The sequence below is a fragment of the Peromyscus maniculatus genome, chromosome 1, assembly GCF_049852395.1.
Source record: "Peromyscus maniculatus bairdii isolate BWxNUB_F1_BW_parent chromosome 1, HU_Pman_BW_mat_3.1, whole genome shotgun sequence".
NCBI lineage: Eukaryota > Metazoa > Chordata > Mammalia > Rodentia > Cricetidae > Peromyscus > Peromyscus maniculatus.
In genome coordinates this window covers 47,186,692-47,203,151 of record NC_134852.1, presented here as the reverse complement: position 1 = coordinate 47,203,151, position 16,460 = coordinate 47,186,692, and the positions used below count along the sequence as shown (strand labels likewise).

The 16,460-nt window shown below is 38.5% G+C and overlaps 1 protein-coding gene across 4 annotated transcripts in view; it reads right to left on the bottom strand.

Moving 5' to 3' along the window:
* Uri1 (URI1 prefoldin like chaperone) overlaps positions 1 to 16,460 on the bottom strand; it is a 63,346-nt gene that overhangs the window by 28,621 nt on the left and 18,265 nt on the right. For 3 of the 4 annotated variants that reach the window (XM_042275360.2, XM_042275364.2, XM_006985021.4), the window contains exon 2: positions 8,012 to 8,046. The exons of the other annotated variant lie outside the window; for it this stretch is intronic. Coding sequence is in view for 1 of the 3 variants with exons in the window: in XM_006985021.4 (XP_006985083.1) it covers positions 8,012 to 8,046 (35 nt within the window). In the remaining 2 variants the exon portion in view is untranslated. The remainder of the gene's footprint in view (positions 1 to 8,011; positions 8,047 to 16,460) is intronic. 4 annotated transcript variants of the gene reach the window in all.

Sequence of the window (16,460 nt, the reverse complement as noted above, 5' to 3'; positions counted from 1 at the left end):
TTCCTTTTTATAACTGTATCACACCTAAGAGCTCACTTCATCAGAATGATGATGACCTAATACATGTTCCTCATATTTTATTAGTCATCAGAAAACAAAAAAAAAAAAAAATAATCTAAAGATAAAAAGATAACCAAAAAGCCGGGCGGTGGTGGCGCACGCCTTTAATCCCAGCACTCGGGAGGCAGAGCCAGGCGGATCTCTGTGAGTTCGAGGCCAGCCTGGGCTACCAAGTGAGCTCCAGGAAAGGCGCAAAGCTACGCAGAGAAACCCTGTCTCGAAAAAAAAAAAAAAAAAAAAAAAGATAACCAAAAGTGGTGGCGCACGCCTTTGATCCCAGAACTCGGGAGGCAGAGCCAGGCAGATCTCTGTGAGTTCGAGGCCAGTCTGGTCTACAGAGTGAGATCCAGGACAGGCACCAAAACTACACAGAGAAACCTTGTCTCGAAAAACAAAAACAAAAACAAAGATAACCTATAATTTTACATCAGCTTAACAAATTATTGAGAGGCAGATCCAACTACCACTCCAATAGACTTCTTCCATTTAACTCTGCACAGTGGCTACAACACAAGGGACACACAGTGAAGCTTGAGGGACAATGTGTTCCCACATTATTTCTACAGCCAACCACATGGATATGTGACCTGAGATTTGTCAGTTATCTTAAATGCCTGTTTCTTCATTGATAATTAATATTTTGCTCTAAGAATAATCAGACGTGAATTAAAAGTGGAAGGGGAGAGTTCTAAAATTAGACAAAAGCATACTGGTCTTAGAAAGAAATCCTCAAGTAGCCAAGTTCAACTAAGTCTATGTGATAAATTTACCAGTAATTTGTATGCCCTTGTTTGTTTCCCTAATTTCATATAACTGATACATGTTCCTGTTATAAGTTAAAGGGAGGAACCGATCAACAGAGAGGGGAGTTTATCTCTCCATCTTTGAATGATTGTACCAGCTTCTACTTAAATCTACATAATATATAGCCTTTGCTACATCAATTTAGGTTTTCTATACTTCCAAAGTCAATTTTAGGAAACAGTACTTGTTTTGGCCACCTTGGATTTAGGTTGCTGTTCCTATGACACTGAGAAGAACTCATTTTCCAAAGTTTACAAACTGAGACCTTCTCATACTCTCAGAGGTCAAAGCTCCTATAGGAGTTTAAAAGAGGGGGTGGAGAGGGAAGGTAATACTGGTTCTTAATCTACTAAGTATTTAAAAATCCTCAAAATTATCTTTAACTCAGAAGTGAATAAAAATAATAGGAAAGCCTCACCATTTGGTTCATGTGAGTTATTAAAAAAAATAAATTACAAGTATGTCAATTTGTACAGCCTGCATTTTTCTGCATTAGGCAGACACTAACACATCATGCACTTTATAGAATGCTGGAATCTGGACTGCTATACTGCAAAAGCAGAAGCAACACTCTGGACTATGGGGATCCAGTTGTGAGCCACACACTGCAATCTTACATAGTAACTCTGATGAACGTTGTCATTACTGTGTATATTCTTATTTTTAAAGAATAAATGAAAAATGAAAAACTTTAAGGTATAAATTGTGGTTGTCTACTGATAAAATTTAAGGAAACCCTTGGCTGCCCCAGATGTTCACTGGACTTAAGTCAGTCCAGAAGTTGTGAACCAGACAAAGTACTTGGATCCTAGAAAAACATCATCAAAGGTAATATTCCAAAAAGTTATAAATGGGACTGTTAAAAAAAAACTTTTATTTGTGTGTCTATGTGTGCATATACAGATGGCCACAGAGACCAAAAGAAAATATCAGATCCCTAGAGATGGAGTTACAAGCTATTGGGACTTGACTTGGGTGTTGGGAATGGAACTTGTCCTCTGCAAGAGCAAGAAGTTCTCATACCTGCTAAGCCATCTCTCCAGGCCCCATAATTGGAGCATTTTAAATATTATAAACTCAGAGAGAGAGAGAAAATCCCACCTAAACATAAGTCTGTCATTTTTATCCCTCAAAATTAATTTTCTTACATCCAAAAATATGACAGAAAAGCTTGGAGACTACTAAAAGTAACAATTTCAAATTGTAAGTTAGAAATCATTAAAGAAAAAGAAAATGAAAATTTCTAACCTGACCTCCATAGCCCAAATACATACATTACCGCTAAGCTTAAAGTAATAAAATAAAATGTTTTTAAAATACTGGGAAAAAATTAGTTTCAACTATAAGTAAATTTATCTTTACTATTTTATTACAACTTTTCTATAATAACTAAGAATGTATTCACTTTATAGTCAGAAGAAAAATTTAAAAATTAATTCAGGATAGGGGAGCTGGATCAAATGGCTCAGTGGTTGAGTACTTACTGCTCTTACAGAGGACTCAGGTTCAGTTCCCAACATCCATGTCAGGTGACCACAACCATCTGAACTCCAGTTCCAGAAGGCCCAAGGCCTTCTTCTGGCCTTCAAAGGCACCAGGCAGATGGTGCACATACTTAAATGTAGGCACTTACCATAAAATAAAACAATTTGCTCTGAAACATTACATACAAAAATCCTCAAACACAACCCCCAACCTAGGGGGAGGTGGTGTTTGATAATGACAAAAACGACACTCCCCCCACCCCACCCCACCCCACAAAAAGGAACCTAGAAAAACAGAGAAAGAGATCTGTACCCACTGTACCTACTCTTCCTCCCCATCATTCCTTGAAAGTCATTCAGTGGTAACTGCCCAACTCCAAGAGCAAAAGCAGGTGAAATATCCAGACAATTGGGATTGCTCTCTGTTTCATTCAAAGGGATGGGAAAAGGGGGTAGGGGGATCCAATAGAAGGTTCTATACAAAACAGTGACCAAAACCATAATCTATTAAATAGGAACTCCGAAAAATTAGCTTCCCAATTCACCATACATTGAATAATAAAGTCATCGGTTGTAAATAAGTATTTCTACAAGTATGCAGACTACATAAAAGTAAATTTCATATACACACATATGAAGGTTGTAGGAAAACACAAGTATTCACAGGAACTGTTAGGAAGAAATATTCACTAATATCCAATGTGGTGGCTTATACTTGTAATCTTAGCATTTGGGGAGCTGAGGCAGGAGGATAACTGGGACTCTGGGGTAGCCTGGGTTCCATAGTAAAGTCTCACTCCACCCTGGGGTAGCAGGTAAGACTGGGGAAAAAAGATTTTATGGGACAGATTCTTCCCTTTCTCAACAACATCAGACAAGCTGATATGCTCTCTACATTTATATGTGTGTATAAGATACAAGCATGTGTGTGTGTGTGTGTGTGTGTGTGTGTGTGTATTTTCCTCTTTCCTAATAGTAAAGATGAGTTTTTAGAAAGACTTATGGTTTTCCCTATTCACATGTTTCTATTGCCCACTAATTATTATGACCATAAACTATAACAGAAACTAGTTTCCCCAAATAGTAATAAAAATTATCCAGTTTTCTTTTTAAAAAGTAACAAGTATCAAGCATTTGTTTCACAATTTCTCTCTCAAAACTCACAGGCTCACATTCAAGTTTGTCAAACTTTAAGCTACTTTTTGCAATATTAAACACATGCACAAATAAAATACTGTATTTTCATTTAAGTTGGCTTTGTGCAATTTAATACTAGATAGCTTCACTACCTAAAATCCTCTTACAAGCCTTAAAGAAACAAGGTATTTTTTCTTTTTAATTATATGTATGGTGGTTGTGCACATGAGCGCAGGTGCCCAAGAAGACCAAGGGCATTGGATATCCTGGAACTAGAGTTACAGGTATTGCAGCAGCCTGGTGTAGGTGCTGGAAAATCAACTTGGGTCCTCTGCAAGAGCAGTATGTGTGCTAACCACCGAGGAATCTTTCTCCAGCCCCCAAGCAAGCTATTTCTACTCCTCCATTGCATACAATTTACGGTTATGGACAAGGCCTCCGTGCATGAATTAACCATGCCCCATCCACAGGCACTACTTTATTCAATCCCACAAGCAACACAAAGTATTGAGTGTTTCTCATGAGACCTGGCCAACAGGTATCATCTGCCTTATACTAAAAATGGCCATGATTTGTTTTTTGTTCTAGCAAAAGAGAGCAGTCATTTCTTCACCTTCTGAATCTGTCTAGCTCTACAAGTTCCTCTGAACATCATAATGTGGCCTTGCAGTTTCCATGATGTCATATAAAAGGAAAGGATGCTGGGATAAATACCATAAAGACAGCAGGCTCAGCTAAGCCCATCCTTAGCCCAGGATATCCTTCACCTTGGGCAGTGGAATCCTGAGTACCATGATGCCAGGTCTATGCTACCAATGCTAGTCGAGCTGACAACTACTGACACTAAGTGATGGGTACCTACAGGCTGCCTACCCTGCTCTATCGCCTTTTGCTTAAAAAGCTTTGTCACAGAACTTACTTAAGACAGACACACACAGCTCTAAGAATATGCTGAGAACGCCAACTTTCTGCCTATGAAAAGATACAGCATGACTGGGCACGGTAGCACCTGTCTAGAATTCCAGTACTGTGGGAAGCTGAGGCAGGAGGACTGCCACAAGTTCCAGGCCAGCCTGGGACATAGTGGAAGACAAGACCCAGACAAACAAATAAATAAGATGGCATGAATACAAAACATTCACAAATACATACAAAACCATGAGATTTTTTTATTCTTTTTCCTTATTTATGTGGCATCTCCAGCATTCCAAAAAGATATAGTATCTACTCTTAGTTCTTGAGTGACAGGCAAGCACACACCGAAGACCTGCAAGTCTTCCTGGAAGAAAATTGCAGGTTCTTAGTGTAACCAGCTCCAGGCTGCAAATGACAGAAATCAAATGCAGGCCTGTGATTCCAAATGCTGTACAAGAATGTTAGAAAGAAGATGCAAATAAACCCCCCACATGATAACCAGCTCCAAGTGGACTAAACAGGAGACCTCACATTCACATTCAAGGAGAAAATAAGCCTACAGCATTTTATTTTCCTGTGTGAAGTAAAAATGAGAAGACAAAAAAGGCTTTGGGTTTGTTTGTTTGTTTGTTTGTTTGTTTGACTTTAGTTTTTCAAGACAGGGTTTCCCTGTGTCTTCCTGACTGTCCTGGAACTCACTCAGTAAACCAGGCTGAACTCGAACTCAGAGATCTGCCTTCCTCTGCCTCCCAATTGCTGGATTAAAGGTGTGCATCACCACCACATGGATTAAAAATTGTATTAATTAAAAAAAAAAAAAAAACTTAAATCTTGGCTAAACTTAAATCACTATTAGTGATTTTAACAGAATTGTATACAGTTCTTATCTGCTAGATTCAAATACTTCCTTTTTTAGTTGCTCTTAAGTGAACAAATACTATTAATTTCTTAATTCACCAGAGTCCTGGAATTTAATTTTCTCAGTAGGTCCTAAAACAGTCCCAGACTACTTTCACTCCTATTTTTCTACAAATACTTTTACTTTTTGTCCAACATCCAAAAAAAAGAGTATTTCAAAGCCTAGGATGTATTTTTTGTCTCTAAATAAAAGAACCCTTTTTAAAATACACATCAGCACCACTAGTAAAAAAGTTGCATCTTTGAAGTCATTTATTTTGCTCTTCCTTATATTATCAGACACCCATGTAGATGAGGACATTGCTACCCAAACTGCACTTTAGATTGGCTAATGCCATGAGGCAAAAAATGAAAAGCAATATGCTTTTAAAAATTGTATCTCGGGCGGCAGTGGCGCACGCCTTTAATCCCAGCCCTCAGGAGATAGAGCCAGGTGGATCTTTGAGTTCAAGGCCAGCCTGGTCTACAGAGCAAGACCCAGGACAGGCATCAAAACTACACAGAGAAACCCTATCTCAGGGGAAAAAGAAAAAAAAAAAATGTATTCAAGGCTCCAGTCTATGAACTTCCTCTATTCCATATGCCAGCAAATTGCAAAAAATTTGCTTTGATATCTCTGTTTAGGGTCCTACTAGGAACCTCTGTGGCTGGTTCTTTAGGTTGGAAACCTCAGCCTGCCAATGGCAGGAAAGTCTTCTTTGACAAAAGTTTGTGAGACATAATGATAGCACAAGATTGCCACAACCTCCGGATCCCTACTCTGGTAAGAAAGTGGACACTTTTGTTTCAATTTCTGAATATATTAAATGAGTTCAGAATTCACTGGTCATTTAGATTCTAGCAACATCATGATACTATAGATAGGCAAATAAAATAACTGTTTCCTAAATCCTGTCAGAAGTGATTCAGAGCAGAAAAAAATTAATGAAGGAAAAAGAATTGTAATTTTTAACATACAGACAAGGTACAATAAACTTTAAACTACTGTATAGGCAAATGTGCCAGTCTTCTTAGTTTAGAAGCCTTGTACACAGAAGTAAGACTGAGGGTCAGTCGATGAGCCTGCTCTGATCTATTGTCAGGATTCTGCCTGTTACTACTCTCCAGACTTGTACACTGTGGTGCTGTTTATAAATAAAATAGTGTAGCTAAAACAACTACAAATTTATCTTCACTTATTCAATATTCATTAAGGGACTATTCTGAGCCAAACACAGAAGTAAAAATTGCACAGACAAAATAAAAACATGTCCATTGTCTTCAAGAATTCTCCACCAGAGGAAGGATTTTACCAAGGCACCTAGAAGCAAGATGTTAATTCCAGGTTTGTGTATGCTGGAGTCTGTTCTGAGTGAATGCATCCTCTTATTTCTGAACCCCTTACCAAAAACAAGATGCACATGTCCAAGGAATGAAACTGCCTCTAAGGGTTACTGATAAATAAGTCACTTTGGCCAAATCGACAAAGGAAAAGCTTTCTCTGGCCAAAGGCTTGCATACACTTCGCATTTTAAGCTCAAATGAATGTACAGTGCAAAGTGAACAGTCTATTATGGAAATGTTGACAGACCTACACCACCAGTGGATGCAATTACAACGCTGCATTTATTGAAAATTAATGAAGTCCTGGATTTTTATTTATAAAGTGGGTATTATTAGTTTTAGATTGGTTTCCGCAAGCCAATAGTCCAAATTGAATAAGATGATGGGTACAGATTGCACAGATCTTCACTCTTATCCATTGCTTGCAGCCTATGTGCATTTAAACCAAAAACATTTGATATACACTAACTATAAATTATTTCCTTGGAGATCTCTCAGGCATGAAGAAAAAGTCTTTTAAAATAAATTTAAAATATTATATGCTTGATGGTGTATAACCAAAGGTTTAATCTCACCACTAAAGGGGCAGTTACGATGATTTTGCAATAACCCTGCAGACAATAATCAAGACAGCTCCTGTTGTTCTCTCAGTAAAATCTTCGTAAACACAGCATGGATAGACTGTAATTTGATATCTGTAAGATCAACAGCCATACCTCATGACAACTCCTAATATAAGATTTTATTCACCATTAAATTGAGCGTTTTCCTCAGAAGCGATAGAATAGAAAGCACATTATTTGCCAGGCATTGTCCTATTAACTATAGATTAGCACATCAAAATAGACATGCTTTCTTTCTCTCTAAAAAAGTACAGGCCATAAAGCAGGCTCTAAAATGCAGATTAATTAGCTTTTTCAAACTTGAGAAAAATATATCTATGCCCTATTTCCAATATTATTTTTTAAACTAGTTCCAATTATTTTCTACTACAAACATTAAGAAATATCCCCAAAACAAAGTTCAAAAACAATGTCTCGATTTCTACATCAAAATGAGATTAATATTATTCATTTTTTAATGAAAAGGCGGGATTAGAATCAACACAGATGGTGACAAAACTTTAGAAAATTGGTAAACATGTAACTCCAAGAAGGGTTAAAGACAATGTAAATTAGTATCAAAGGCATTCAAAATGGAGATCACCAGAATTCAATTACTGCTCTCTCACTCTCTCCCCCACACACACATGCACACAAACACACACATGCACACACTCACACGCATAACCCAGTGCACATCATTATTTAAATACAAGTAGGAGATTCCCATCATATTTCAGAATTATAATAAAAGCATCTTTCACTCACCAATGCTGGATTTTCTCTTGGCAGTTAGTGACCACCTGTCATGAAAACAGACAACTACTCATGAAAAAACAAGGCTAGGTACAGATGGAAAAATCAGCATCAGAAAACTACACATGTCTTTACAGATTTACTAACACCTTAGTGTACATTTTTATTTGTCAGAGGTACAGAGATGGGGATGTTAGTTTTTAAGCAATGCACTTTATCACAGCCCTCTAACGCAGGCTGATAACTGCAGAACAAATTACAGCTTTCCAATTCAGACTTTGGTACAAAACCTGCTTCATAACTATTAGATGACACATGATATAAGATAACTAGCATTTTGTACAATCTACAGACCATTTTCAATGTTACATATTTTCTAGAATATACAAATATTATAAATAACAAGAAATCAATGTAACATCCACATTTCAGCAGGAAAAAAAATGACAGTAGTGAAAATATTTTATTTTGTCAGCATATCTCCAAATGTTTCCACCTGTTATTTTTATTCTGATGTATTAAAAATGAATTCATTTTTCTACTGTTTCAAGAAAAAATACTTGGGATAAAGGGATACTCTGAACAGCTCATTCCCCCAACCAGTGAATTAGGACAAAATTGTATGCACTTGACACCCAGTTTAAGCTGTTTTTAATACTAAAAGAATGGAATTATGCATAAAAGTTACCCTTTCCTTTAAGATATTTCAATAGATTCTCAAATACTAAGAAAACAAAAATGTTAATCAGCACAGGAAAAAATACAATTAGAAAAACAGCAGTTAAGTAGAAATTTTTAAATTAATACTATTTTCACAAAATGCTAATCACCTATTTGAGTTCCCATCAATAAAAATGTTAAATGCCACAGTGCCATCTTAGAGACAGAGAAACTAAGGCACAAAAGGTAGAACGCAAAGGCCACCTGAGGAAGACAGCAGCATGGCCTAGTTTCAGCTCCAGGTTCTCAGAGCCAATCCTTTTTCTTGATTATGCAAAATGTTTCACCCTCCAAATCACAATTTTTTAGTTGTCACTAAATTCCTCTATTCTAACATTTAATTCCTCAAAAAATGTCCTCCCTTTTGGACATTTTAAATAGTAAGGCAGCAATCCTGAACCAAAATACATGCTGTAATCACATACTCAGCCATACTACACATTAACTCAGCATAACAAGTCTCTACCAAATGAAGATCTGCAGTAAGTATCAATCACACAGCAACACTTAATAACAGTGGCAATATATAATAGAACATTGACTTAACATCTGTAAGAGTTCACTAAAGCCACATCAGTTAATATCACTGTTTCTGATTTGGCAGTAATTATAAAAGACAAACAGAATTAAATGTAAACTGAAAAAGAAAAAACAAATCCTTGCAAAAAAATTTATGAAGTTTCTATTTAAGAACTCCATTAAGATGAGACCCCAAAACAGTCAGGATGTTTCCAGTCTTAGCGGGAGTGTTTCCAAGCATGAAGTGAGCCAAAAGCACAGAAAGAAAAGCCCTGCAACCCGTAAGAGCAGAGTGTTCATTAACCTCTACATGATAATCCTTTCGTAGCTGCATATTAACTAGTTACATATTCATAATCATTTACATTATTTAAAGGACCTTCGATGAAATTTTCTAGGCTATATCCATTAGTGATGGTGTTAAAGGTTATGGAAGATAGTCTACTTAATGTTTCCAGGAAGCTTTTTTAATTAGTAAATATGTAAATTTGGCACACACGCTTTTCATGTTTAAAAACAAGCCACTGGTAGTATGGCATGTGTTCTTGCCATCACCCACACAGCTCTTCTGCCTGGTTCTAGTCACGCTTCCTCACTCCCCACTGCTTTTCTTTCCTAAAATAGTCTCCCTAAGCAGATATTCAAAGACAGACCAGCAACAAAACTACATTTCATACTGTACAAGCAACATTCTCACTACCAAAATACTGCTTTACATGTACAGTCTTTCTGGGTTCCAAATAGCATTTAGAACACCAAACACACTGGACAAACATACACAACAGAAGTAGGACCCTGGAAATCAGAAGAAAGTATTGAAAGGAGGCAGATATGGAAATTCATGGAACAGTGGGTAATGAGTTTCCTGTGGCCAAAAGCATAATTATATATGCGCGCACACACAGACACACACACATATCATCAAAAAGTTATTTTTTCAGATGTTTTTAATTTAACTGCCAAGAGGAAAAAAATCTAAACAAGAAAAAAAAATCCAGATTCAAAGCTGAATGTACCTGAGTTTTAAAAACTGACTTTTCTGTGAAATTAACACCAAATTATCTAATTTCTTCTGCCAGGTAACTCATGCTAATTTCTTAAAATATTAAGTGAATGATAGTAAGACTGGGTCTGATTCTATAGGCAAGTCTCTAAAAACAAGCAAAACAACAAAAGGTGTTTCATCACCTTGCTGACCATAAAAAGAAGGTCCCTATAAAAGATGCCAACTTTTTGTTTTTTAAAAATTAAGCATCCAAACTTGCAAATATTATGCCTAAAGAGTCAGTATAATATTTTTTTAAAAAAAATAGCTACTTAGCAGGCTTGTACTACTAAAATAGGAAATTCTTTAATATAATAACTATACATTTATGAATATATGTTTACACAGTAATACAGCAGTAAGGCCACAGTAAAGAAAAGGGACCCTTACCTGACCCACCATTTAAACAATCATTAACAGCCCAGTAAACATACAATCATCTTTACATGTAGGTACTGACCTAAGATTTATAACAAGACTGCATATGACAGTCCACTCAAACACTCCAATGACAACCTCTTTGTAAAGAAAGGAAGCCTGTTTTCTGAGATGAAATAACTCATCCCAGAAGTGGCCACATAAAATGTTTTAAACCACAACTATCTGACCCCAAGTGCATGATGCCTTGGACAAGCCTGCCTCCAACCTGGGAAAGCATAATGATGGCAAGAAAGGCTGCTGCCTCTGCAGTTACTGCTGCCACTTCTCCATACCCTCCTCAGCACAGCACTCACATGTTCTGTTACAAAGGATCAAAATCATGCCTGGCAAATTGTGTACTATACAGAAAACAACAGCTTTGTTTCCCTTAGAAACTGCTTTTTAAACATTACTTTAAAGGAATGAGAAGGGAGGGTTTAACATGCAGTGAGCTCTCCTGTGCTTATTTGTTTATGCTATTTATTTTGATAACGGACCACAAGGGGGCATCAACCCATGCCATCTCCAAGTGCAGAACAGCAGCAGGGCCAAGTTGGACTGATGCAGAGAACCTGCAAGGTTAGGTGCACTTCTAACCTCTGATCCTTCACTCAGGAAGGCTTTGCTTCACTTCTAAAACTGCTTGCCCTACCTGCAACCTCAGTTTCTTCCTGCACAGGCTACTGTATCAAGAGTAGTTTGGGAACAGCTCTGCAGGCTGTCTATAAATTCATTAGGTCAGCTTCTCTTGCTGGACTGCAGCTTCAAGACATATCTCCCCATTAGGTTGTAAAACTGCTCAAAGTTCTCACTGCACTGGAGTCAGGGGATGCTAGGCAAGCATGGTCACATGAGAGCTTCCTAAACGAAAAAAGAACCTTTTTTTAAAATGGCAGTGTACTTTCAACAAAATCAGTAACAATTGCAACTTTTGCTGGGCTGGTGACACAAATTCTGTAATCCCAGTATTTAGGAAGCAGAGACAGGAGGATCAAAAGTTTCTGGCCAGCCTGGGCTAAAACAGCAAGACTTTGTCTCTAAAAACAAAAATTCAGAAAATCACTTATCTTTTAAACAAAGTCTTTGAAAGGAGCAAGTCAGGATGCAGTAAGCAATGGAGTAAAGAGCAATAGATTGACAGGTTGCTGTAGTAAAAGCAGCACGGGGGGGGGGGGGGGGGGGGGGGGATTCAACCTTAGACAACTTTATAATTGACATGCACCCAAAGTGAAACTATCACCAACTCTCTAAATGCCATTACACCACAGCACTTCTTAAAACACTTTAAACGATACTTAAAGCTCAGATAAGGTCAAAGAGAGTAAGGGTCAACCTTTACTCCATGACTTTGCCCAATTCTCTAACCCAGGACTGGGAGACATTCCCCCAGCACTCGCCACTCTCCTCACCTCTCCTGTCTGGTGCCTGTCTTGATCCCTTGTTTGTCTTCCTTACAGCTTAGGGATCTTTTCCCTTTTATGATTTATCACTCACAATCCCAAGTATTCTGGTAACACACACCTTTTTCCTACTGGAAATTTTGAGAGTGTTAACAATTACAATATGTAGCATTTCTAAGAATGAAGACACTGACATGTTCCCGGGATTATTTAAATTAGGTGTGCAGAATACTCCACCACTAGCTGGAAGCTCCAGGGGGGTAGAGGCCACATCGACACAGGCTGTGTGCAACAATCCTTTTAAAAGAAGTGTGGCTGGACTGGCAATGGTGGCACACTTTAATCCCAGCATTTGGGAAGCAGAGGCAGGTGGATCTCAGAGTTCGAGGCCAGCCTGGTCTACAGAGTGAATTCCAGGACACCCAGGGCTATGGAGTGTAGGCGGGTGGGGGGTGGGATGTGGCTCCATTACTACAAGCCAAAAGTTTCGGGAACAGGTTTTATTCACACTTAGAGGTTGTGTGTTTTAGAGTATGCAGATTTAACTTGGTAGAACATTTGCCTAGCATGAATGGGGCCCAAGATGCAATCTCCAGCCCAACAATGGGGGTACACACACCTGTAATCCCAGCACTGGGAAAAAGCAAATCAGAAGTTCAAGGTCATCGTCAGCCATTCAAACATAAGGCTCTATCTCCAAATAAGAAAAGAATCTGATATATTTTAGTACACAAAACACATACCCTGTTATGGAATGCCCCCTGTAAATATATCATTTGCAATGAAACCTGAGTATTACATGACCCATTATGTCAATGTGTGGCCATTTCACTGACCTAAGATAACTGTTCTCAATGCTTTGCAGGTTTCATGACTACAGAGGGGCTGAGCTATACTTCTGGAACTGAGGACTGTGTGACAGCTTGCATGCCTATTATTTGACTAGGAACATCTATTGTTCCCTGTCCATTTGCATACCTTCCTCTGGAAAACTACTCTGTTTCCACTAAAAAACAGACCCTTTACAGAACTCCTTTTGAGCATCTACAGCCTGAGTGGAGAAGGCCCATACATGCTCCTACCCAAACCAACAAGTGATCCATTTCAGATGTTAGGACCAAGGTAATCAGAAGGGGTAAGGCACTCCACAACCAGGAGACACCTGAGACTGCTGGTAACAAAGTGAATGTGCAAGAAAGCAAGCAAAACACACATACACACACACACCCTGACTTCACACAGTCAATTTTTACAGAAATCCCTTTCAAGAATTTCTGTGGTTTACAATTGACTTGAGAAAGCCAGTGTGGTGAAACTTGTCACACATATTAGGATAATAACATACCTGCAACACTCAAAGGAAATAATTCATTAAACAGTGACTACAAACAGTAAAAAAAAAAAAGGGGGGGGGGCTTAGTAGTAATACAAAAGCAAAATTAAAACACTCTAAAATACCATTCTGCACTTTAAGATACGCCACTGTCAGTCAGACTGTAGGAAAACTAAGTTAGCTATACAAGTTCAAAGCTCAATGAGAACTGTAAACACCAGATAAATAAGAAAAACACACTTTTAAAGGCAGCCAATCCCAGCACTCAGGAGGCAAAGGCAGGTGGATTTCTATGAGTTCGAGGCCAGCCTGGGCTACAGAGTGAGTTCCAGGAAAAGGCTCAAAGCTACACAGAGAAACCCTGTCTTGAAAAACAGAAGGAAAAAAAAAAAAAAAAAAAAAAAAAAGGCAGCCAAGAGTTGTCAAAGTAACAAAAGAGGAACTAGGAATTTAGAGGAAACTGGGAAATGAGAGCTGATCTTTCACGATGTGGTTTTAGGCAATTCTGCGACTAGGTGAGCATTATGTCAGGTCCTGAGCAGACAACTACAGCTGGGGACAGAAGCAGGCAAGAGAGTCTGACAATGCAAAGAAACAAAATGAGACCTGTGAACATGTAAGCTAGTTTCCATCCAAGGATGCCTGTCAAATCCTGAAGCTAAAAAGGCTAAAAAGCTAAACCAAAACTTTGGGAAGAGGTGGAAATAAAAACTAAGGAGTTCAGAAGCTTCAAAGAAATGTGAACAAACTATACTCTCAGACAAAGTCCAAAAGGAACCAAAAATAGCACACCACTCACTACAGCAGGCACTTGGCCCTCACTCCATTCAGCACCTGCCAGGAGGAGGCTAACCTTGGCCAGCTCACACTCTGCCTATCTAAGGGCAGGTGAGGCCTCTCCCAGAGGAAGACACCATCTTCAGATATATCTATCATGCCTACATTTAACCCAAAATGACTGCAATGCCACAAAACAGAAGCACATGATCCAACAGCAGGTAAAAAGAAAGCAAACAAAACACAAAGGCTATACAGTCTGAACTCTGGTGTCAATAAACCAGGGCAATACAATTACAGTGCACATGTGCAAGACGATACAAGAAAAGATGGAAAATTTAAGAAAAGACAGAAAATGTCACTGGAAATCTCTTTAAGAAAAAAAAAAAGAATTAAATGAAAATGCTATGGCTGTGGCTCTAGCTCAGTGGCAGAACATCTGTCAAGCAAGCGCAAAGCCCTAAATTCTTTCACCAGACAGAAAGAAGAGGAAGGGAAGGAGGGAGGCAAGCAGGCAAAAAGAAGAAAAATCATACAACTGAAGTTTCTAAAATTACCAGAGCCAACGTTAAACAGAGACCACACACAACATAAGTCAGTATTTCTTAACATCTGGACACAACAATGTAGTTAGTGATGAAAACCAAGGGAAAAAAGAAGTCTGGGTATAGCTGAAGGTGAGAGGCCAGAGAGATGACATACAGCTTTCAGAGGAGCCACAAAAGTTAAAGTTAGAGCTAACTTCTGAATAAAATGCCAGAAACTGGAAGACAACAGGATAAAATCTTAAAGTGCTGAAAAAAAATAACTGAAGAATCTATCATTAATATATATGCACAGCAAACACATCCACCAATATGAAGGAAAATCTGAAAGATTTTCAACAGATAACTGAGAATTTCACACCAGATTTTCATTCTTCATTAAAAGAAATACAAGCCGGGCAGTGGTGGCACACGCCTTTAATCCCAGCACTCGGGAGGCAGAGGCAGGCGGTACTCTGTGAGTTCGAGGCCAGCCTGGGCTACAGAGTGAGATCCAGGAAAGGCACAAAGCTACACAAAGAAACCCTGTCTTGAAAAACAAAACGAAAGGAAGGAAGAAAGGAAGAGAGGGAGGGAGGGAGGGACGGAGGGAGGGAGGGAGGGAGGGAGGGAGGGAGGGAAGGAGGGAGGGAAGGAGGGAGGGAGGGAGAGAAAAAGAAAGAGAAAGAGAAAGAAAGAAAGAAAGAAAGGAAGGAAGGAAGGAAGGAAGGAAGGAAGGAAGGAAGGAAGGAAGGAAGGAAGGAAGGAAGGAAGGAAGGAAGGGAGAAAGAAAGAAAGAAAGAGAAAAAGAAAGAGAAAAAGAAAGAAAGAAAGACAAACAGGCCTTCTTCAGCAGCACACATGCAGGGAGAACTCCAGAGCAACTTGCAATCATGCAGGTCACAGGGGTGGGTGTCAAGATGAGTACCAACCACATGCAACAATTAAATACAGCATTATAATGATCAAAATACACACCATCAAAATGTACTGAAGCAATAATCAATGTGGGTGGGAGCCACCGGAGCCTTGCACCTTTAATACCAGCACTCAGAATGCAGAGGCAGATAGATCTCTATGAGTTTCAGGCCAGCCAAAGCTATACAGTGAAACCTAATCTCAATCAATCAATATGAGGAGGAGGAGGGGAAAGGAAAAGAAAAAGAGGTAGGGTGAATTCATGCTGGACCTGGATGGTAGAAACCTAGTATAAATTTGTAGCACACAGTACACTGTACTAACAATGTACTTCAATGATCTATCATAAAGACATTAATAAGCAGAAGTAACAATAAAGTTATGTTTGATTAATCCAAAGTCAGCATAAAGGGGGAAAACAGCAAAGAAACAACAAGAAAGTAGGTAAAACAGAATAGTGAGAGACCACTTCACATATATCAGGCTGGCCATCATTTAAAAGATAAAACAGAAAATAACAAGTACTGTTGAGGATGTAGAAAAGTTGAAGCCATTGAGAATTGTTGCTGGGCAGATATAAGTGTAGAAGTCATATGGCAGCTCCTCAAACACTAAACACAGACTTACTCTATGATCTAGCATTTTAACTTCTGACTACACCCAAAGCACTCAAAGCTAACAGCATAAATTTGTACACATCATGTCTATAGCAGCATTATTCACAACCTTCAAAATGGAGGCAATACAGCATCCACTTATAGAAAAGTATAATATAAAACAACTTCTAATACACTATAGAATACAA